The sequence below is a fragment of the Ammodytes marinus genome (assembly GCF_949987685.1).
Source record: "Ammodytes marinus genome assembly, chromosome: 6".
Taxonomy (NCBI): domain Eukaryota; kingdom Metazoa; phylum Chordata; class Actinopteri; order Uranoscopiformes; family Ammodytidae; genus Ammodytes; species Ammodytes marinus.
The window spans coordinates 7,753,812-7,776,950 of NC_137235.1; the positions used below are offsets into that span (position 1 = coordinate 7,753,812).

Sequence of the window (23,139 nt, forward strand, 5' to 3'; positions counted from 1 at the left end):
ACAGGCACAATCACATTGGAGTGAATTGACCTTACAGGGGAGATGATTCAAATTTTTGTAATAAATGATTGAAATATAAGTCATGCATGAGACATTTAGGGTAATAAGCTTATTTGTTCGACCTATCGGGAAATAAGCGTATTCGTTTTCTTGCAGAGTTATATGAGAATTTTGGTACAATTTTCATATTTGTCCTTTATATGAAGTTGCAGCTAGCAGCCGGTTAGGTTTGTTAGCAAAGAGACTGGAAACAGGGAGAAATTACTAGCTAAACTATGTGCAATGGGGGTGAGGGGGGGGGGGGACCTGTCTTTCCAACCCGTTTAAAGCTCCCTCATCAATAATCTATATATTGTTGTTTTAATGACGTCAAAAAGACTTGTAAAATGAGTATTAATGCTAAGCTAACTAGCTGCTAGAATTAGACTTATATTTAAAGGACTTAAAGTATGAGAGTGGCATCAATCTTCTCATCCAACTCCCCAGTAGAAGGGGGATAAGCTTATTTTCCAGAACAGCTTCTTCACATGTATGCGCGTGGTTTTAGATGTCCTTGTCCTTCATAGGCAATCCTGCATGTAGGAAATAAGATTTGACACAAGACACATAATCCTGCCATTCTACTATATTCCATCTTTCAAAAAAGAAAGACAAGATTTAATATTACTTAACAATATGTTAAAAGTAGCCAGTTTGGCTTCAGTGTTAATACAATATACACTCTATAACAGATTGATAGTGTGAGTATTGTTCTTTTTCAATTTCATTCTGAAAGTATTCTGATACAAGCTGGCTACAGGTCAAAAACAAAGAAAACAAAAACTGTAACTGGTACACTTTTACTCAACAGTTTGTTAAACAGTACTTAAAAACCAAAAAAAAAAAATAACATTGTCAAGTATTACGCTCTCCTCCTTTCTGTGAAATAGGGGGAGGAGGAGGAGTAGGTGGTGGTGGGGACAGGGTGGGGACGGGGAGTGGAGACCAGCTGACAAAGCCCATTCCCTTGTCAATCATGTGGATGAGATGCCGTGCTAGGAACGGGGAACGATGGGATAGTAAGCCACAATATCTCAAATACAGCTTTTAATTCATTACATTTCTCTTCTTTTTTTTGTAGATTCCTTTGTCTCTTTTTTTTGGAAGGAAGCCATCCAGACATAGTAAAGCATCTTTTGACTACAGTTAAGCCAGTATAAGAAAAATAATTTCAGACCATGGCTTTTTCAGTCAAGAGAAATGCCCAACTCAGACTAAAAGCACACAAGCACGCAAGGAAAATTAATCAGATGTAACGTAGCATTTTGTGATTCTTTTTGTGTCGTCTCATTTCATTTTTGTTTTAAGTTCTGCAGGTGGATCAGTCCAGTATGTGTCTGTGTTTGAACCACACAGCGACAAGAACAAAGCAAGGCAGCGTGGGTGTGATTCGGGCACAGCAGGAGAAAGTTCTGGGAGGACAACAGCTGGGCAGAGGGATGGGTCGGGGGTTGTGTATGTGTGTGGGTTGGTATAGCTGTTAAGGTACTGATTGTGTCCTGACAGTCACTCACTAACACCCTCAGTGTGCAGCAAACGCAGCCTTCTTCAAACTAAAGTTTGACCAGTTGATGGAGAGCCGTTGGCGGGTCTGTCGAGCAGAATCCAAGCAAAACCTTCAGGGAAAAAATAAATAAATAAAAAATTAGCCTACAGCCTACTGGAGAGCCTTGGGCCTTCATTTTAAATTTTAAAAAAGGTACCATGTGATGTATTTACATTTAAAACCTCTGTAAACCTGGTCTCAAATAGTAACAAGCTAAATATGATATCAAAGTTGGCGGTCTTAATAAGCTTCAAAAGCTACAAAAATCTGATTGAAATTAAATGTTCATATTCATAAATATTATAAAACCTAAGTAAAAAACAACTTCACTGTCTAGACCGTTTGATAGGACTGTGTGGGCTTGGTGATATCAAAACAGTCACCATGGCAGCAGTCATTGTTTTTATAAAATGTTTGGGCAGAGAACTGCTGTGATAGGTTTAAAAAAACTTATTGTGTAATAGGAACCACAGCATTTGCCCACCTCATCTAAACCATGCTTATAATCATGCAACTTACTCCCAAAATTACATAGATAAAAGCATTTTGTGGATTTGGGATAACAGGTGCTTAAAGGTTTGTGGACAGAGTTTGTGTATGAATGAGGTGTAATATATCGGTTGAAAGAAAATCTTCCATCCCCTTTTTATGGGGACAGTAACACTTTTGGTGATAATAAAATGCACACCATCTATACAGCTACTTCAAATGCTAGCATTCATCTCCTTCATTGCCCTTGCTGGAACACTGATGCATGTCTACTGCATTGCCATCCGACTGTCAATCAGTAGAATTTCAGAATAGTCTAAAACTTTTGAAACTGTGCGCACTTTTGTGTGCATGGATCAGATGCAACTAAATGGGGACCCACTTTTGAAAACACTACCTCTAAGTGCCCCTAGACGTCAAGACCTACTCAGTGTAATTTTAAAAGGTTTGACAGAGAGAAAAGATTTCAGAAATCTCTCATCTTTTGGCAAAGTCAGTCACTTAATTCACATACCTTTTGAAATATTCCACCTCCCTCTCCGTTTCATCCATTTCAGTGCTATCCAGGTCGATGTCTTTGGGCAAGAATACGTCATCTAAAACAAAATAACATACATGATATTTGCTTCCATTTTAAATATATTTATACGGTCTCTCGGCATCTTTCCTACTAGCAATGTTAGAAATTGGACCGCAGTGGTTTCGAATACAAGTGAAAAATCTCCTGCACCCTGTTCAAGTTGTGCTGCCTTTTGATGCACTCTTCAGTCAGCATACATTTAGATGTGGTTACACACAATTTTTGGATTTATATCCCTTAGAAGTCTGACAGTTGGCTCACAGGCCCCATCCCTAACTCTGTTAAGAACACAACTGCTATATGCAAGTGGGTTAGCGTGCAACATATTTTGAAAGCAAAAATTCTTGTGATTTGATTGATACAAACCATTTTAAGATACAATCTTAACAGGAAGCACAATCAACCCCTCTGACTGTTTTTCTGTAATGCTATGAGGTTAAAATGTTTGGAAGTTAGTCACATCCACACTGTCAGAGAACAAGTGCGACACCAACATTTTTGACAAAGCAAAGCTTCAAAAAGTGCGCGTTAATTGCAGTATGACGTAATTGAGAGCAGCTTAATGCAGTGTCAACATTCACTAACTACACTGTGACGCTGTGGTTATACCGCAAAATACCCAAGAGACAAGGGAGGAAATAAATCAGGCCGTCACTGGTCAGAGTGTTCTGTTTAGGGCACAATTCTTAGTTCCCTAAACTGATGTCTACAGGGCCATAATGGTTATCTAAGCAGTTGAACTGGACAGGAGTTGGGTTAAAGCTATAGTGCATAACTTCTGTTGTCCGTGAGGAATTCTGATAAACTAAAACAACCCTGTTGGTGCATCTACATCAGATTAGCTTTCATTGATCGCGCATGTATTTTATTCCTTCAGCTGTATGTCCAGGTTTTTTCTTAGAAGTGGAATCAACAGCTGAAACATTTCGTGGGCAATTCTTGGGGTTTTGTGGAGCCGATAAGCTTTGGCAAAGGCTTGACTGTAACCGACATTCATTTACATAAAAAGGTTACGCACTATAGCTTAAAAACAAAATTCCTGGACATGAAAAATGTATTATGGTTTACAGAGAGCTGCATCTTCATATCAACTTGTGAATCACAATAATACCAACCTATTGAGCTGTTCTTGTCCTTCTTCTTCTTGCTTTTCTTGGTCTTGCCTTTGGGCTGTGGGGACTCTGCACTGGGAGGTTTGCCGTTCTGCTGCGTCTGCTCACACTGGGAGGCTGGTGGGGGAGACGGGGAAGGGTGTGAGACAAGTGGACTCCTCCTGTCTTCCTTTATTTGGGTCAGCAGTTGTTGCTGCTGCTGTTGCTGCTGCTGTTGCTGCTGCTGCTGTTGCGGCCTTTTTCCACTGGCGCTTCTGTTGTTGGTACTCCTGTCCTCCCGTCTTGGTTCAGTGTTTGGGAGTTGAGCCAGGGCCTCAGCAGGCCTGATTCGTGTTGCTTTGGTGTCTGTTGTAGCGATGTGGATGGTGCCATTAGCTAACTTTGCTGCAACATCTGAGCTCTTGGGTAACTCTGGGGCTCTCTTTACAGCGGCCTCACAAGTGGCCACCTTAGCAGACGGTTTGGCCTTAACCCTACTGTTGATGTCAAGCTGACATGTAGCAGTGCCATTGAGGAGGGTGGCAGGAGGGTAGGGGATGTTGGTCTCAGTAGAAAACCCCTTCTCGCTGCTAGTGCGTTTAGCGCCGTGCAACATGTGGGGCCGAGGTACGGGGTGGTCTAGTCTGCACTCCCTCTGCTCAGGGAGGCGGATGAGGCTTTGAAGCAGCTGTGACTTGCCGTTGTGTAGGTTATCCAGGACGTTCTGAGCCGTCTGTCTGAGGGGCTGGGGGTTGTTTTGAGGGGGAGCGGTGTTCTCCTTGGCCTTCTCTCTCTTTTTCTTCTTGGCGGCGCGGTGATGCTGCAGCTCCTGCAGCCGGAGCAGTTCCTTCTGAAGCGCCGCCTCTTCCTCCTCCTGTCGCCGCCGCCGCTGCTGCTCCTCCAACACAAGCTGCTCCTCTCGCTCACGGGCCTCAGCCTCCAGACGGGCCTTCTCCTCCATCTGGAGCACACACACATACTCTTTAGATATTAGGACAATGTCTTTGACCCAGAAAATCTTAGTTGACTAGTTCATTAATAATAATAGTATTTATTATAAAGCACCTTTAAAAACAAAGTTTACAAAGTGCTTTGACAAGACAAAGCTAACACAGTAATCAGAGAGAGCTCACATAAGGGCATTTTTTTATTTTTATAATTATCAAAAGTTATTAATAATTATAACTTTTTTTAAATGAGCCCACGGTGAGTTCAAATGTGACAGGAGCAAAAAAAAAAAAACGACAGAAATGGATTTCAGTTACCTTTTTTAGTTTATGCCTGGCTCGTTTGGCTGCTTTAGAACTGGAGGCCGGTTTATTGTCTGCACTGTTAATGAACTGCAACAGGTCCTCCACCCGCCTGTGGTCCTCCACCCCTCCGTCTCGCTCTATTATTGGTTGATGCTCCTCACGTTTAGGTTGCTCTTCCTTGCGTTTTGTTAGACGCAAGCGCAGCTTCTCCCGCATCTCTGCATAGTTTCGACTGGTAGGAGCAGCAGGGGGCTGGGAAGAAAACAGAGAATAATGTAATTAATAAGAATACTACGAACACATTCTGACAATAAACTATGATTTACAAGGCTATAAATGTAAGTAATGTTTTACTTCATGTACAGGGTATCAAAACCAAGACATATTTCAAATCAATGTATCACAGCTAATTTGAACCTAAAAGAATGCAGAATTGAAATAAAAATTCTTCCTTGTATTTATTTTGTATTATCTGCCAAAAAACCTATTGAATTGAGAGGATCACTCTCATTTCAGTGAGTAACGTGTGTCTTACCCCGCCATGCCCAAAGAACTCGCAGTAGCAGCAGTCACAGTACTTTCCTTCCTTCTGGTTGGTGGATGTGGAGGTTGAGGAGCTATGTTCTGAGCAGCTGTCCTCGTCCTGACTCTCCTCTCCATCGTACGGCTGGTGCTCGTACGCCCCGTTCCCCTCACAGCGATGGCCTTCACAGTCAGGATCACTGAAGAGAAAGATCCTTAAAATCTCTTTTCATCACAAGCAACAAAACCTTGGGTCTGGGTATTGGATACGATAAGCATCATGATACATGGGTGACAATATGATATATCACAACGATACATTGTGATACGACGCATATTGCGATATTCCACATGCTTCACTGGAAATGAAAAGACAAAGGTGAAATACAAATCGCTGTCTGTGATCTGGGAAGTATAAATACATCACATTATATTGATAATTCAGCACAAATTTTGTCCAAACTATTTAACTAGCTATTCCGTTAAATCTACATGAGGGGGGGGGATTGCACAATCCGTTTAAAAGGTACATTTTTTCCCCTTTTCAAAATATCGATTTTTAGAGCTGGAAATCGAAACAAATCTCACAATGTATTGCCTTATTGATTTTGTAGCACAGCCCTACAAAACCTGTAGTACACAGTGGTAATCTAAGCTCACCTGCAGACACTGGGTGGCGCACTGACAGGACCGTCTGCTGAGGAGGCTGGAGGTTCAGCGGGTGGGAGGCACAACCCTTGGTGAGCTTCCATGAAGTCTGGGGCAGGAGCGGCCATCTTTGGAAAGGGCTGGGATCCCATTGCGGGTAAGTGCGTGGTGGATGCTGGGGGCAGGGTGGGGCCTGAGAGTGGAGGGAGGGAAGTGAGTCCTGAAGGGCCGTTTCTAGGGGGGGCTGGGGCGGGTTGCCTATGGTCCTCTTTACCTAGACTGTGAAATACATCGTCTAGACGAAGAAAAACAGATATTGGGTGAGAACAATGTTCAGTTCCTATTTGTCCCAAAAACACGTTATTTAAAGAGGTTTCATACAATGGAACCGGTTACCAAAGAGAAATGTCTAGCACTGGAACTAGAAAAAATATAAACTTAAAGCTATAGTGCGTCATTTCTGTCGCCCCAATGAGGAATTTTATACCATCTGCATCAGTTTTTTCTTAGCAGTAGAAACAGAATTTTTTGGGGGATTTTTCTGAGCTCCCACATCTTTGAAAACGCGCCATACTGAGAAATACAGAGACATATTTGTGGAGCCGATAAGGCTTAGTCAAGTTTGTATCAACTTTTTTGGGCGATGGCTTGAATGTAACTGACGAAAAGGTTACGCACAATAGTTGACAGCCTTGAAGTTGAACTATTAAGCCCAGTTCAGACCAAAGATTCACCTCGCAACGAGACGGTTTTAGAACGTCGCGGGGGAGAAATCGTAGCAGTGTGAACTGCTCGTTGTTGCGCGTTGCAAGCCGTTGCAAGGCGTCGCAGAAGATTCAACATGTCAAATCGCAAGGTCCAGTTTTAGAACGTCCAGGTCAGCAGTTGCATTTGCGTCTCGTTGCAAGGCGAATCTTTGGTCTGAACTGGGCTTTATGAAACCATTTTAAAAAAAATTAAGTTTTTATGACTTTTCAGCGGTAATAGCTCCGCCTACAGTTGTGTGCACAAACCTAACCACCACTCCTACCTCTTCTATTACCTAAAGAGTTGGGTCTTTTGGATGCTAGGTGGATGGGTGGGTTATTACTTGACTGGACAGTGGTGGCAGTGCAGGACACAGAGGACGTGGAGGCAGAGGTGGCCATCGTCACCCGGTTGGTCTCCATGAAGGCATCCTGGAAGTTGTAGAGACACTTCTTCTTGGCGCCGCTCTTCTTCAGCTCTTTGGCTTCTGAAGAGCAGCAAGACGACGAGGATGAGGATGATGATGAAGACAATGAGCAGGAAGTGGAGGAGGAAGGGGGGACGGGGGTGGGCAGGGAGGCGTGTTCCCCTTGAGGGCCGAGAGATGATGTTGGAGGGAGGGGAACTTCAGCTAGGGGTGGTCCAAGCATGTCACCTGTTGATCAATAACATAAGAGAAGTCAGGATTGAAGCATTTGACCTATTTTAAAAGGGGAACTATTATGCTTTTCCATCCTTTCTGTTACGATGTCGGATATTGTTGTTAAACGACGCCAAAGCATCAAATGATGAAGTACGTGCATTTGGACTTGAGCCCTGCAGGCTGCACAGGCCGTTCTGAGGCTGAAAATGCATGTTAAACAGAAGGCGAGAGTGACATTTTCCGGAAGATCTAAAGAGTTAACTGTGCAGTCAAGGTCCAACATCAAAATCAATGACATGAAAATTTGTTTAATATATCCTCTTTTATGCATTGTCATTTCTGCGTTGCTTGAGAGGGGCCTTACCTGGCAGGGATTCGGGCAACAGCACAGACGGATTCCAGCTCTTCATCACCGCAGCATCCCACAGGTTCTCGAACTTGAGCGAGAGGCACTGCAGTGAACTGTTCCAGTCACCTGCTCCCCCTGCACCGCCAAAGCAGTTCTGGTAAACATGCTCCGGTAACGATGGGCTGAAGGCCGGCTGCTTGGCTGCCGAGTGGTTTGATGTGGGGTTTGGGGGCAGAGGCTTGATGGGGGGGGAAAAGAAGGAAAGGAGATCATTTAGAACCCAGCTAGTTCCATCGTGGGTAAACAATTGACCCTGCGTTACAATACCCATAGTTCCATACTATTTAGTATGTCAAATGCATGTCAAATGCAGTATGCCAAAAATACCCCGACGCCCTAACACATCCAATTATATTTTACAGTATGCAAACCAGCATGCTTTAGTATCTAGTAAAGTAAAAAGAAAAAGTATGCGATTTGGAACACATGCCCTGTGTTCCAATATCGATACTTCCATACTATTTAGTATGCCAGAAAAATAATTAGGATGTCCCAAAACATGCATGTCAATTGCAGTATGCCAAAAATACCTAGATGCCCCACTAACTCCAATAGCATTTAGCAGTATTCGTCTTTATTCTTGACATTGATCAAAATGAAAAAAAAAACTTCCTTATCTGATTTTTTCTCTCTCCCATGGTCCTAATACTCTTGTGTACTTTAGTATGTAGTGTAGTAAAAAAAAAAAAAGTATGTGAGTGATTTCGAAGCAGGGATGGTCTGGATCCTTTTGATTTTTCCTAGATTAGGTTTAGTCTGCCCCCTTGTGGCAGACCATTACATATAAACTAAAATTAAGTGAAACTAGAATACTACTACCGTAAACTCAGTATTGTTCCTGGAACCTTAAAAAAATCCCCGTGATAAGGAAATGAATCAATATTTTGCTTGAAGAGACTCTCATAGCTATTATTTGAAACACTGCAAAAAGAAAGTCATCTTGAGAGAAACTCATTCATGTCTAGCCTCACCTTGTTGTGTGAGAGGGGAGGACTGGGAGGGTAGAGTGTAGGGTGCAGTAGTGGGCGGGAGAAGTTGTGTAGGGGCAGGTGTCCGTGGATGTGCGGGTAGAGGTGTAGGGCTGGGTGGGCGGGGGGAGTCTTGCTGTCTGTGAAGAACTGGTGTCCCACAGCGTGAGGAGGAGGAGGTGCGGCGTGGAGACGGCTAGGGGGCAGGCATGTGGCAGGGCCCAGGGTGGAGGAGCCCGGGTCCTGGTTGCACACGTGGCACTCGCAGGCATGCTGGACCTGTTCTACCTGGGAGTGGTGATGACACAAGTTCAAAACACTGCCCTCTACTTTTAACCTGGACTGTGTGTGTTTTCCTCTGCCCTGCCCTTATATGTAAATAAAAGATGATAATTTACTTATATGTTGTCAAGACGAAGTTTGAAGTGTTCCTATACTTGTACTCAATACCAGAGTACTTGTACATAAATTATACTTTTTTGATGAATCTAGATTTTTTGTTGTTGTATGCCAACCCCCCATTTCCCAAAAGAAACAAGGAGCCTCAGCCAGCAACTCTCTGTACCAGGTTGTGTGGACACATTTTGGTCAGTGCCTGAAAATGTATTGAGGTTTCAATCCTCTTTGTAAAATAATCATGTGAAATGCTGTGTGTGTGAATAATGTGAACGTAGTAAGAACATAGTATGAAAGAAAAAAAGAAGCGAATTAAAAGTGTTTTAAAACCTGTTGGTGGCTGTAAGACGGTGGAGGACTGTTGTTGTTTCCTGAGGAAAGGTCCTCGTGCTGGCCTCGGGGGTCCCCGCCAGCCTCGCCATCAGCTTCCTCCTCATCTGATGAACTGCTGCTGCTCGTAATGTGAGGAGACTGGAACAGAAGTGCATTCAACAAAGAATACTCGATTAGGACATTTCCCAAACTACCCGTAGTTCACTCATAACGAACATCATATTCATCATCCCGAAACTCTGCAGGGAAATTCACAACTAATCTTGGGCATTTTTTTTTTTAAGTAACACATCACAAGCACAGGACTCACCCCTGCCTTGAGTGGCACGTTTTCAGCTTCCCCGTTGATGTCATTATGGAGGCCGTTCACAGCAGCGGTCACAACGCTGTTCTCCTCATAACCACTCATAGGGTAGATGTCCCCAAACTTACTCGACAATGGAGGCACTTCGTCATCATCAATAATACTAAAAGAAAACAGAGATGAGTGGTCAGGTTAGGGGGAAGTGAAAGAGGGGGAACTATTGGTGCAGTTATTGTGCGAAACTTTTTCATATAAATTATTGACGGCTACATTCAAGCCATTGCCAAATGAGATGACACAAAGTTGATTAAGTCTCTCAAGTCAACAAAACTCTCTCTGTATTTCTCAGTATGGCAGTGATTACAAACTGGTGTTGCCCAATGACACTGGCGCAGGGACTCGAGAAGTGGCCAGTAAATGTTTCAGTTGTCGATTCTACTGCTAATGCCTCGTTTCCACCGAGTAGAGCGGGTCGGGTCGGAGCGGCTCAGAGCGGGACAGCTCACTTTTAAGAATTTCCACCGCCGACCCTACCCTTACTGGCAGGGCGGGGTTTAGGCTGGACTGCGATAGCCGCCGGCAGAATGTGGGTCAAACTATCGGGCTGTGGAACAACTATGGTCAAGCCAGCGGTCCCTTGTTTTTGCTTGGTCAAACCAGCCGCTTCTTTATTTATTCCCCCCGTGTTGTTGTGAGCACAGAGACGGCTCGGTGCAACTGATAGACAGTGAGCGAACAGCGCTGGCTGCGGCAGCTACGTGACATCGTAGCAGTGGGACACAGTGTAGCCAACTGATTCATTTAATGACGAGGAAAGGGAAAAACACCACACTTATAAACAGTGCTGCGCTCACATTTTCGCCAAAACACAAGACTCTCTTCACTCTAGCCGAGGTGACTACACGCGGCGGAAATGATTCTTTCAACCCACTGTGGTCAAGCCAGCGGTCTCGTTTTTGCTTGGTCAAACCAGCCGCTTCTTGATTTATTCCCCCCGTGTTGTTGTGAGCGTGTATTTACTACATACTATGGCGTAAACACACAGAGACGGCTCGGTGCAACTCTTATAGAGACAATGAGCGACCAGCGCTGGCTGCGGCAGCTAAGTGACTAGCAGTGGGACACAGTGTAACCAAGTGATTAATTTATTGATGAGGAAAAACACCACACAGTGCTATGCTCACATTTTCGCCAAAACACAAGACTCTCTTCACTCTTGCCGAAATGACTACACATGGCGGAAATGATTCTTTCGACCAATCAATTGATGGCAGTGTGTAGTTCCGCCTTTTCGGCACCCTTTCAGGCGGCTAGTAACCCAACGGAGGAGTACTGAGATTAGGAGCGGCTCAGAGCGGTTAGGTGCGCATAAACCGTACCCTACCCAACTTTTGGCAAATGAAAAGCCAAACTACCCGGACCGAACCGCTCCGATCCGACCCGCTCTACTCGGTGGAAACGAGGCATAAGTAAAAACCTGAGTGTACAGCAGAGGGAATAAAATCCATGCGCGATCACTAAAGGATTTCACTACAGTGTTGTTGGTATGACTCAGGATTTCTCATGGGGGCAACATAAGTTACGCATTATAATTTTAATGGAAAAAGGTGTGTGTGTGCAAATAGGATCACCAGATATACACGACAGAGCTGTGGCTAAAAGCTTTGTTACCAAACATCAACACTCCTTTGCTGGGGCTGGCAGTGACTGGATGACTTACAAAGTGTTGTTATTCCCTCCAGGCAGCATGAGCCGCGGGTGCTGCTGTATAGTGATGGGAGAGCTGGAGTTGGAGCCAGAGGCTGAACTGCCGGAGGACAGGCTGGGCGGGTGCACCTCTGCCAGGTAGTCGCGCGGAGGTTCACCCTGTAGGGGCAGCTTGATGTGGAGGTCCTCAGCGATGGGAGAGTCCATGATGCCACATGTCAGGATGTGGGAGAGACTACAGTCGTCACATGTACACCTGTTGGTAGGGATTGGCGACACAAACATAATTCATAGTCAAATAATGATCACAGCATTATCTCAATGCTAGAAGCCTTCAATATGAAAAAATTAAATGTTCTGAATTCGAATACATTTTTTTTCCTCCCAGATTTGTCCAACAAAATCTTATACCTATTCATGTTTTTGAGATGTTGTGCTTCATGACAGATATTTATGGCCACAAGACAAGAATTTGGTCAAAAACTGAATCCTGGAGACTCACCTCCTTCGATAATTGCAGTTTGGACAGTCGGGAATACTAAGACGAGATGAGAGCATTCTCATAGTGTCTGTGAAGTTGTTATCTCCGCTGGGGGGCTTCTTACTGTTGGGTAACTATAAAGAATATATTTTTTTTTAAACTGCTCTAAAGCAATACACATTTTATTCTACCATGATGGCTCCATATTCTTGTTGTTTACCTGTTCTTCTATAAATCTTCTCTGCTTGAAGAACTCCCAGTCCTCCTTCAGCATCCGCTGTTTAGTCTTCAAAGTCTGGAAATGTCACATAATGAGAAGGACGTGAACATCTATAAATGAATGACGATACGATTTAAATATAAGATAATATATGGACAGACATTTTCTTACGTTTTTGCTTATCAAGGACTTGTGTGGCTCTGTTCTTTGGTTGGTGATACCCTGACCATCCACCTTAAAAAGCAGCTGTAAAAGAGTCACAACAATAAAGCTTAGATAACTGCTTCTTTTTGATGCTCTTTTTGTACAAGTAGTAATATTATTTTATTTTTTCAATCAAATCTGTTTGTTTTGTCTTGGATGTGTGTACCTGTTCATCAACATAGTCATCAATCCTCTTCTCACACTCCTGCCATTCAGCAGCCACTGATGCCATCTGCTGCTGCAGCTGTTGGTAGCTTTCCAACAAGGTCCTGTACATATCTTCATTGTATGATTCATGGGAGGCTGTGCCATGTCTAAAAGGGAAAAAAAAGGATGCAGAATAGGACACAAGTCATTAAAGACACTTTTAAAATATATTGTAGAATTTGGGTCTAGTATGGTCAACAGTTTATTTGAAAAATTACTTTTAGTTTAGAAACTTAGTGTGGAGCATGGGTCTAAAGTGACTTATTATATCTTTCTTTAAATAATAAAACTATGTCTTACTTCAGCTGTGCAACCAGTGCGGGTAAACTGCTGTGCAAGATCGGTTCAGAGAACACCAGATTCTCAAAAAGGTGCTTGTTGTGCAGCTCCCATGTCACCTGGAATTTCTGGAGGTGCTCATTCTCCTGTTCAAAAAAAGATATATGGTGAGATTCCTGGTTGAAGGCAAGACAATAGAACAGGTCACTCATTTGCCTTTGCCAGCTACCACAGTATCTGTGTGGCTCAACTGACCAGGGTGAGTAGGAAGCTGCTGATGGTGCGTGCAGCTTGACAGAGGGCGCTGTACTCCTCCAGCAGCAGGGAGATGAACTGATAAGCCTGAGGCGGACCCTGGGCTGCAGCCACGCTCCCCGCTGCTCCCGTAGTCTTGGGGCCTGTAGACAGGTGCTTCAGTAGCCGCACCTTCATTTCCAAGACGTATTCACGGGCCTGCTGCTCCAACCGTTGATACAGCTGGTAGGGGTCCTTCTCACAGAGTCTACCGGGGGAAATGAAGCAAAATGCTAAGAAATTGAGATTGACTCCAGTGGATGTTCCCACCAAATAAAAACACCATGATCTTCAATTGCTGTACAGCTTCAAATTCTCTATCGGTGAGTCATGGCACAGTCAAACCCCTTGCTTAAACAGGAAATTCATCATATCAAGGAAATAAAGAGGGTATTTTATGGGACTTTCAACCGGACGGATGAGAGTAGAAGATAAAAGCAGTGGTTTGTTGACCTCATTACTTTCCAAGGCTCTCAGATTTCTAACTGTTTTACAGAAGCCCCTATTTCAGAGATTCCAGCATATTGATAGAACGAAGGTCCGCCAAAATGCCGGCTTTGTTCATTTACACTAGATCGAGCCGGCACATTTGGAAACGTCTCTCTCCTCACGCCCGTGTTCCCCATTGAAGCAAATGCATTTCACACTCCAGGAATTATATTACCTCTGAACGGGTAAGAGGCTTTTGCAGTTCAATAGAGACCCCTAGTGGGCAAACACCATATAAAATATAACACTAAAGTAATTGTACCTATCGACCAGCTCCTTCATGCCGTCCTTGTCTCTCTCAAGGGGCTGGTCGTGGTCGTCTGCTAGTGGGGTTCCCGCCTGCCGGTAGATGCAGCGCACCAGGTAGCGGACCTCTGACCAGTGGTTCTGCAGCTGCTGTGACTCCCTCTCTGACTCAGCAGAGATCTCCCTGTTAATCAGGACAAATTATTCATAAAGATCACATCAACTTTAACACCCATCGATTAAAACAATACATAGAAATTCAATTCAAATGGTAATCATTGTGGACTGACCGCCTCTCATTGCAGGCTTCACAGCTGCACACTGTATCAGCAGGCATGGGTGCGGTGAGGTCAGGGGCAGGGAGCATGGGTAGCGTAGGCACAGCAGTGGTCAGTCTGTCGCCCGGGGCTGCCTCCTGGACCAAGTTTCCATTCCCCACAGGCATGTGTAAAAGGAAGTCCTGGCTCTGTGGGGGGGAATGTGAAAAACAGCAAATAAGACATGGAATAATATTGTACTTTTCCTCAAGATGCAAGAGGGCATAGTTTTAAAGAAACGTATCGATTACTGTGTTGTTTACTGCATCGCAAAAAAAAACATGTTGATGTCTAAAGTCCAAAACATACTACAAAGCCACATCACATGACTAACATGTAATGTAACTGTGGATGGCCTCTCAGTATTTAGGAGTATTTTACATTGTTCAAAACTGTGGGTTGCAGAGGTTGGATATTGTTATTTATAACTAAGCAATAAGGTTTAGTAACTGGGTTCAAGTCTTGTTCCCATTTAAAAAGGTGGAGTCAGCGATTCTGGAGAATGCGTGTCAAAATACAGTGTTAATAAACAGCCTTGACTTGTGCTAGGCTTGCTTTGACTACAAGCATTCTCCACATTCTACATGATGCCAACATAAAACAAATGGAATGGAATAAGAGTTTCTTACTTAAAACACAAGTTGGAGACTGGAGAATAGCAGTCAGTCAGTGACTGACTGACTGCTAAACTCCGTACTGAGATAGGAGCCTTGCTGTGTTTCTGTCATTGCCAAGCTATTGGAGCTATAATTAAGTGTTACATTTGTGTTCAGGCAAACTTTCTGCAGCTGCTTTACAGTAAAAGCTTTTCCAGTGGTTTGGCTCAGGTTACTACAGGGCTACAACATCACGAGTCAGCATAGTGCCCCACTGCAGTGAGGATGCAATGGAACAATACATTTATGAGGAAACCAAACCCAAGCCAAACAGCCAAGGCACAGGCACCCACACCCACAACTGAGGAAACTCAACCCCTCCCCCCCCCCCTCCGACATACCTTAATTAAAATCTGATCAATAGAATATGAAGCAGCTTCGTTATATCACAATGACAACTACTGATACTACGGAAGGTTCTGAGTTGTACAACTACTAGTATTCACTTGCACTTGTACAAGTATACAACAGGATGAATGTAAGAACTAATGCACGTACTATTGTATTCCTTGCAGTATGGATTTGAATCATAGGGTCAGTAAGTATCTAAGAGCGTTATAAAAAATATCATTGCACCAAATACTCTGTATATGCCTACCAAGCCCCAACCTCAGCGATTTTTACCAGCATCCAATAAGGAAGTGACCACAACTGTAGTAACCCGGGAGTGCCACTGGGGGTGGTACAAAGACTGAGCAATGTTTCTTTGACTCACTTGTTAGACAGGCCGTTTTCAAAGTCTTATTAAACCTATTTACAGCCTGGTCCACAAAACCATTTTAGTCTGTATGTTTAAGTCATATCTCCATGACAACACTGAGGGGGGTGATTTTTTTGGACCACGTTAGTTTTTATTCTTTTGGAGGTTAAAATGTATTGGCGCGATCTCTTGAGTGACAGCTCTCCGCCCGTTGTCCCTCACTTTGCCTCACATAATACGTCAGCTATCTCCCTCCCCCCGACGTGAGGCGGAGTAAAAATCTCACAAAATGGCGACGCGCACAAACCAGGATTATTGGATGCCGTGTGAATAACTGAGGTCAGCCCGGATGCTACATCCATATTATTTACTATCTATGATGCCTACCAGCACAAATGATGTTGTATGGTTTTGTGTGTGTGTGTGCGCGTGCGAGTATATATAATATACTTATAGTCTATATATCAACTGATATTCCTACGTATTATGTTTCACTTTTAATCAAATCCGACATGGATATAAACAATTTGCAATAAAGGGAAAATATGATGGGTGACCTACCTTTTAAATTAAGTGTGTAGCAAAGAGTTAATCATATTTAACAGCTGCTTTAATAATTACAATCAAAAATCTCAATATAAACACAATCAGAGGAAGAAATGTGACTTTGATTTCATTTTTTTTTCAGTTCAACCACAAGATTCTTCCACTTTTAAGTTGCTGTTTTCCTTACAAAGGCCTAAGCTGAGCACAGAGCCAGTTCAAGTAACATAAAGAAACTCTTTATATGAAGAGGCTTTAGTCGTGCACATCATGGCATTTATCAAACATGGCCCTCATAGTAATGTACAGTCATGATCTGATGTGTATCTAAAAAGTATAAAAACATTGGAAAGTACATTTGAAACATACTGACCACTTCATTGGCCTTTGTTATAAGAGCTTTGACAGCATTAGCATATTTTTGACCTAAGTACGATTATCTAGCTGTAGTTTACAGTGAAGGCAGGTTGAAATACTAAGTTGTAGTACACTTTTATTATTATTATTTTTTTACTGCAACAGCTGTTGATTTTAATTGCTCCATCTGTTCTGGCAAAGAAGTAGAGGTGAGTGAACACTACACTGCATTCCAAATTATAAGGCAAATTAGATTTTCCCAGATTTTCCTAAATAGTCGATGCAAATCACAGTCAGTATAATTTTCAAGTCATCAACCGTTAGAGTATATTTCAAATTTTATTGAACAAACCTCCCAATAATAAAAGTATTTTTTTCAAAAATAAAAAACTCCAACTGCACTGTTCCAAATCATTATGCACAACAGAGTTTCAAAACATTTTATAGGTTGTAAACAACTAAAAATGGTCATTTTTTGAATTTGCAGCATTAGGAGGTCATATTTAGTGAAATCAAAAGCTATTTCAATCAAAAACATCTTAACAAGCCAAGTTACATGTTAACATAGGACCCCTTCTTTGATATCACCTTCACAATTCTTGCATCCATTGAACTTGTGAGTTCTTGGAGAGTTTCTGCTTGAATATCTTTGCAGGATGCCAGACTGGCCTCCCATAGCTGCTTTTTTGATGTGAACTGCCTCCCAACCTCATAGATGTTTTGCCTGAGGATGCTCCAAAGGTTCTCAATAGGGTTGAGGTCCAGGGAAGATGGGGGCCACACCATGAGTTTCTCTCCTTTTATGCCAAAAGCAGCCAGTGACACAGAGGTATTCTTTGCAGCATGAGATGCATGAAGATGATTTTACTACAGAAGGCACTGTCCTTTTTGTACCACGGAAGAAAGTGGTGAGTCAGAAACTCTACATACTTTGCCGAGGTCATTTTCACACTGTCAGGGACCCTAAAGGGGCCTACCAGCTCTCTCCCCATGATTCTGGCCCAAAACATGACTCCGCCACCTCTTGTCTGCTGTCGCAGCCTTGTTGGGACATGGTGGCCATTCACCAACCATCCACTACTCCATCCATCCGACCATCCAGGGTTGCACGGCACTCATCAGTAAACAAGACTGTTTGAAGATGAGTCTTCATGTATTCCTGAGCCCACTGCAACTGTTTCAGCTTGTGATCATTGTTTAGGGGTGGCCGAATAATAGGTTTATGCACAACTGCAAACTTCTGGATCCTACACCTTGAGGTTTGCGGGACTCCAGAGGTACCAGAAGCTTCAAATACCTGTCTGCTGCTTTGTGATGGCATCTTAGCAGCTGCTCTCCTATTCCGATGAATTTGTCTGTGTCTATGTCTGTGCTCTGAATCAGCCACAAATCTCTTCACAGTACGAGGTCACACTTAAGTTTTCGTGAAATATCTAATGTTTTCATACCTTGTCCAAGATATTGCACTATTTGACGCTTTTAGGCAGCAGAGAGATCCTTTTTCTTTCCCATATTGCTTGAAACCTGTGGCCTGCTTAATCATGTGGAACGTCCTTGTTAAGTAGATTTCCTTTGATTGGGCTTACTTAGCAAACTGTCTGAGATTGATTTCAATGATCCAAAGCGCCCTGAGACACAATACCATCCATGAGTTTAAATGAAATACAAAAATAGGTGACTTACCCCCAACGACTGCTCCAGCGCAGTGTGCCGGTCCTCCTTCTCCACTGTGCGCCTGCAGTCGGAGCACACCCACAGAGGCAGCTGCAGGGCACTGGGCGTCTTGTTGGGCGTTGACGTACCGTTCAGGCCCGAGATCCCTGCCTCCGAAGGCACGGCCCCGTCTTTCCGCTCGCATCGGCACAAGAGACAGCGATCCCCAGCCGTGTACGGAGCCCGCTGGTTCAAGCCGAACGTGAATGGGGTCTGTGGTGGGTTTGATCGAGAGAAAAATACATCAGAGAAAGAAAATATGTAAATATATGTAAATAATAATAATAATACGTAAATAAATGACAGGCTATTTAGAAAGACAAACTGAATATTTCTGAATGGTCTTTAATGAAATCTAGTGGGACACCTTATTTGTGACAGAAAGTGCGATAAACATTGCACTATTTCAATTAATATGGACATTCAAACCAAACCCTTTCCCTAAAAGAATGTTTTTAATATGTTTTTTCTTGTGTGTTGATTAGGTTTTAAAAGGAAAACAGCAGCTTTAAGATTGAGCAGTCTGCTACACATTACACATTATGCCTGCTATATGTTAAGCCAGGTCACATTCTATTCCTATGTAACCCATTGCACTCCTGGCACACACTGTCAAAATCGTCCAGCTGTTAAAACATAGGAACCTTTTCTGTAAACGCTCAGGCTTGTCAGTGAGTGAACCACAGAGTAATGTAGATGCAATATTAGCTGCCAGGAGTTATAATTAATAATATCCTAATTAAATTGCCTGTAAGCAAAATGGCTCCAGAGAATAATAATCATAACAAGCAGCGTTTTCTAACATGAGGAAAACAACCAGTTGTGATGACAAAAACACAAGGTAGCTCAGGGCAACAGCAAAATGACATATATTGAACAAACATGGCGTGGATTATTTGATTCAGTGTTTGACGATAATATGTGTTGTTTCGAACAATCGACACAAAAAGACAGTTAGAGCCCTTCGGATTACTCACTATGGCACAAGTAAATATGACATCATATGTGATTGTAAACATGGTCATTGGACAGTAATGCATATGATAAAACTTTTTGTAAAAACTGGTCATCAGAATCAGGGTCTGCATAGATTTTACAGGGATAATTGTGCTGTTCCTTACAATTAAAATGTGTGCAGGAAGGCATTGATTCAAATTAAACTCATTTGAATATTATGTCATCAATTATTGTCAAGACACCGCGGCCAGCGATACCCAGTTAAACAGTTTTTTTTCTGTCGGAGAAGATAAACATCACTGCCCAATATCATTGCAGTGGGACCATACAAAGTTTGGATTGGACTATAAGTTTAGCTTCAAGAAAACGTATTAATGACTGTCACTTGAAATATGTCTAGAAGCTAACAGAGAGCTCTGTTTGAAATATCAACACTATAACTGTACGAGTACTAATTATTCTCTTAGGGCAGACAGTCACAATATGATTAAAAGACTGGCTCCAACCATGTCGCAGATGTGTAGTCGGAACAACAAATGTAAATGTACCTGAAGGACTCCGGAGAAGTCAGCATTCACTGGTCCTTCTGTAAACTGTGGTGTAACACTGTTGTTCACCTTGACCTGAGAGATACAAACAGCTCAGTGTTTACAAAGAACTCCACACCTACGTCCTTGATTGATTACTACAGTTAGTAAAATTTATATTAAGAGTCATTGCCTGTCGTGGTGAATATTGATACATTTTGTTAAGGAACTTTGACTGACTTGTTGAATGGGAGAATTATAACATCACATTTCAAATTCTTAAGTGGTACAAGAAATTTGTATAATTTCTTAGTTTCCACGCTACGTGACAGGAGCAAATTCAAGGCAGAACATTGTTTTTACATTTTAAAATATGTTTTGTCCATCAAACAGCACCTCTCAGAGTCTCAAAGTTATTTTGGCGAGGGGAGGTAATTCTGATGATGTGCCGGATGGAGAGGTCACATCCAGGAAAGGACTTTTTTTTTTTTTTTTTTTTTTTTTTTTTTAAATGGTATGTAGGCTGGTTGTGAGTGCATGTATCATAAACACATGTGCTGAGTTAAAGCCTTAGATTACCTTCATAATACAGAGATGACACATTTCACTTTAGACTACACAATTGCAGGTTACATTTTGAATGAAAGTCACTTTTAATCCTATGTCTATAAGTTGAACTATTAAAACAAAGCTATGTCTCATGGTGTCACTGGTTTCTCGTGTATTTGCTGCCTTAATTTATCATTTTCTTAAGGACATCTTCTTTTATTAAGTGATGACTTTTAAAGCTTTGTAATGCCTTTCTATTAAGCTGATCTTTTAGATAGCTTGCCTCCCTGACAACACTAAGCAAATCAATGCTAACTTATTTATCTAATTTTTACCATTTTCATGATCAAGTGGGTGTTTATTTCCCATTTTATTTTATTATCAGTTTGGGCTTATTTTCTGAATTCAATGTATGTTTATTTTAAATCTAAAGCACTCACATATTATTTCCTCATTATTGAGATGTATTTCTCATATGAAAAGAGCTGTATAATAAGTGTATTATTATTATCATTACGGTATAAGTTTTGGCTCAATGCTAACCTAACAAGGTGTCAAACTAAGCCACCTTGGACAACTGAATTTTGCAAGATGATTTAATCAACGTTCTTGCCAGATAAAAAAAATAAATTAAAAAGAGGAAACCCCTTTATTAGGCAAGAAAATTGGAAGGTCAGCTTGTAAAAACACAGCGAGGCCCAACGGGGCTGAAGTTGTTGCTACTCTTCACTGTTAGCATTAGCTTGCATTTATGTTTATCTGTGAAACAGCAGTCTAAACGGGTTAACTGTATTGAACCCAACAGTACTTTCGAATAATCTTGTTTTGAACCAATATAATGTACACCTTCCTGGACTGAATCAGCCCAAACTAATGCTTCGTGGTGTCTTAAGTTGTTGTCAATTCAGCTACGATGTCTTAACTTAAGCTAATGGTAGTTACAGCGTTTGGTGTAAGTAGCCAAATGTTTACGGCAGTTTCATATAACACAACAAGTCTAGTTTGACGACACAGCTACACGACGTATTCCCAAACAAACAGCATTAGGGGTTACTTAAGACAGTTAATGTCTAGCTACGTTGCATAGGTAAGTTAGCTCGCTGCCTTCCTCTCATCAGTGTCGGGCCCGGATCAGATATGTTTCGTTGATAACGCTGCTAGCTACTCGCCCCCCGTTTTTTTGACATCCACTGGTTCACATCGCGTGACACTCTTACCTCTCCGTTTAAGCCCGTGATGGACCCCATATTCCCGCTGCCCGTGCTGCCAGGTGATAGAAAGCTGACGACTGAGGCAGGTGTTGCTGCTCCAGCACAGCCCAGGGCCGAGGCAACCCCGGCCTTGCCACCGCTGCTGTTGCAGACAGCACTGCAGCTACTGCCACCGCCCCGCTTGTTCTTCCTTCGTTTAGCCCCTCGTTTAGCATCGGTTGGACTCATTTCTTTTCTTTTTTTCCACAAAAGAAGCGAGACAACTTGCCGACCAGACGTGGCAGGGTCTCGAGTTGAATGCCAGGCGCAGTATCTCGGGTATAAATCCGGGATAGCGATTCAGAGACTCCCAAAACGACGGCCACTCAGTTCCATCAAAGTGCAAGCCGACTTCATAGATTCCAATATGGCCACTAGCTGGACTGCCTCAGTTCAGCCTGCGTTGCAACCACGCAACTCTACGTCACCGACCCGGGGATTGTGGGAAAATGAGTTTGTTGTGTTTAATATGACATTGTAAGATAGGCAGATAGATAGATAGATAGATAGATAGATAGATAGATAGATAGATAGATAGATAGATAGATAGATAGATAGATAGATAGATAGATAGATAGATAGATAGATAGATAGATAGATAGATAGATAGATAGATAGATAGATAGATAGATAGATAGATAGATAGATAGATAGATAGATAGATAGATAGATAGATAGATAGATAGATAGATAGATAGATAGATAGATAGATAGATAGATAGATAGATAGATGGATAGATAGATAGATAGATAGGCAGGCAGGCAGGCAGGCAGACAGACAGACAGACAGACAGACAGACAGACAGACAGACAGACAGACAGACAGACAGACAGACAGACAGACAGACAGACAGACAGACAGACAGACAGACAGACAGACAGACAGACAGATAGATAGATAGATAGATAGATAGATAGATAGATAGATAGATAGATAGATAGATAGATAGATAGATAGATAGATAGAGTATCTCACAAAAGTGAGTACACCCCTCACATTTCTTCAAATATTTCATTATATCTTTCCATGGGACAACACTGAATAAATGACACTTTGGTACAATGTAAAGTAGTCAGTGTACAGCCTGTATAACAATGTAAATGTACTGTCCCCTTAAAATAACTCGACACACAGCCATTAATGCCTAAACTGCTGGCAACAAAAGTGAGTACACCCCTAAGTGAAAATGTCCAAATTGGGCCCAAAGTGTCAATATTTTGTGTTGCCATCATTATTTTCCATGGGCGGAAGCTCTGGTGAACTACATACCCAAGAGGGTTAAGGCAGTGCTGGAAAATAATGGTGGCCACACAAAATATTGAGACTTTGGGCCCAATTTGGAAACAATTTCTTACGGGTGTAGGCCTACTCACTTTTGTTGCCAGCAGTTTAGACATTAATGGCTGCGTGTCGAGTTATTTTGAGGGGACAGTAAATGTACACTGTTATACAAGCTGTACACTGACTACTTTAC

General features: G+C 42.4%; 1 protein-coding gene across 2 annotated transcripts; it reads right to left on the reverse strand.

Annotated features, from left to right (window-relative positions):
• Positions 1 to 621: 621 nt before the first annotated feature.
• Positions 622 to 22,006, reverse strand: fam193a (family with sequence similarity 193 member A). 2 transcript variants are annotated; one of them, XM_080030002.1, is made up of 23 exons: positions 21,632 to 22,006; positions 19,887 to 19,961; positions 18,352 to 18,594; positions 14,386 to 14,561; positions 14,112 to 14,279; positions 13,322 to 13,568; positions 13,088 to 13,212; positions 12,747 to 12,894; positions 12,548 to 12,622; positions 12,377 to 12,451; positions 12,178 to 12,290; positions 11,689 to 11,931; positions 9,975 to 10,131; positions 9,662 to 9,802; positions 8,939 to 9,223; positions 7,923 to 8,145; positions 7,211 to 7,570; positions 6,181 to 6,463; positions 5,534 to 5,720; positions 5,011 to 5,250; positions 3,770 to 4,706; positions 2,589 to 2,670; positions 622 to 1,655 (listed from the first exon to the last, which is right to left on the reverse strand). In XM_080030002.1, the coding sequence occupies exons 1-23, from the start codon at positions 21,851 to 21,853 to the stop codon at positions 1,562 to 1,564; spliced, it is 4,899 nt and encodes a 1,632-aa protein (XP_079886128.1). In that variant the 5' UTR covers positions 21,854 to 22,006; the 3' UTR covers positions 622 to 1,561. The 2 variants fall into 2 exon arrangements, with proteins under 2 accessions (XP_079886128.1, XP_079886129.1); XM_080030003.1 differs by lacking the exon at positions 19,887 to 19,961.
• Between the last annotated feature and the right edge of the window lie 1,133 nt (positions 22,007 to 23,139).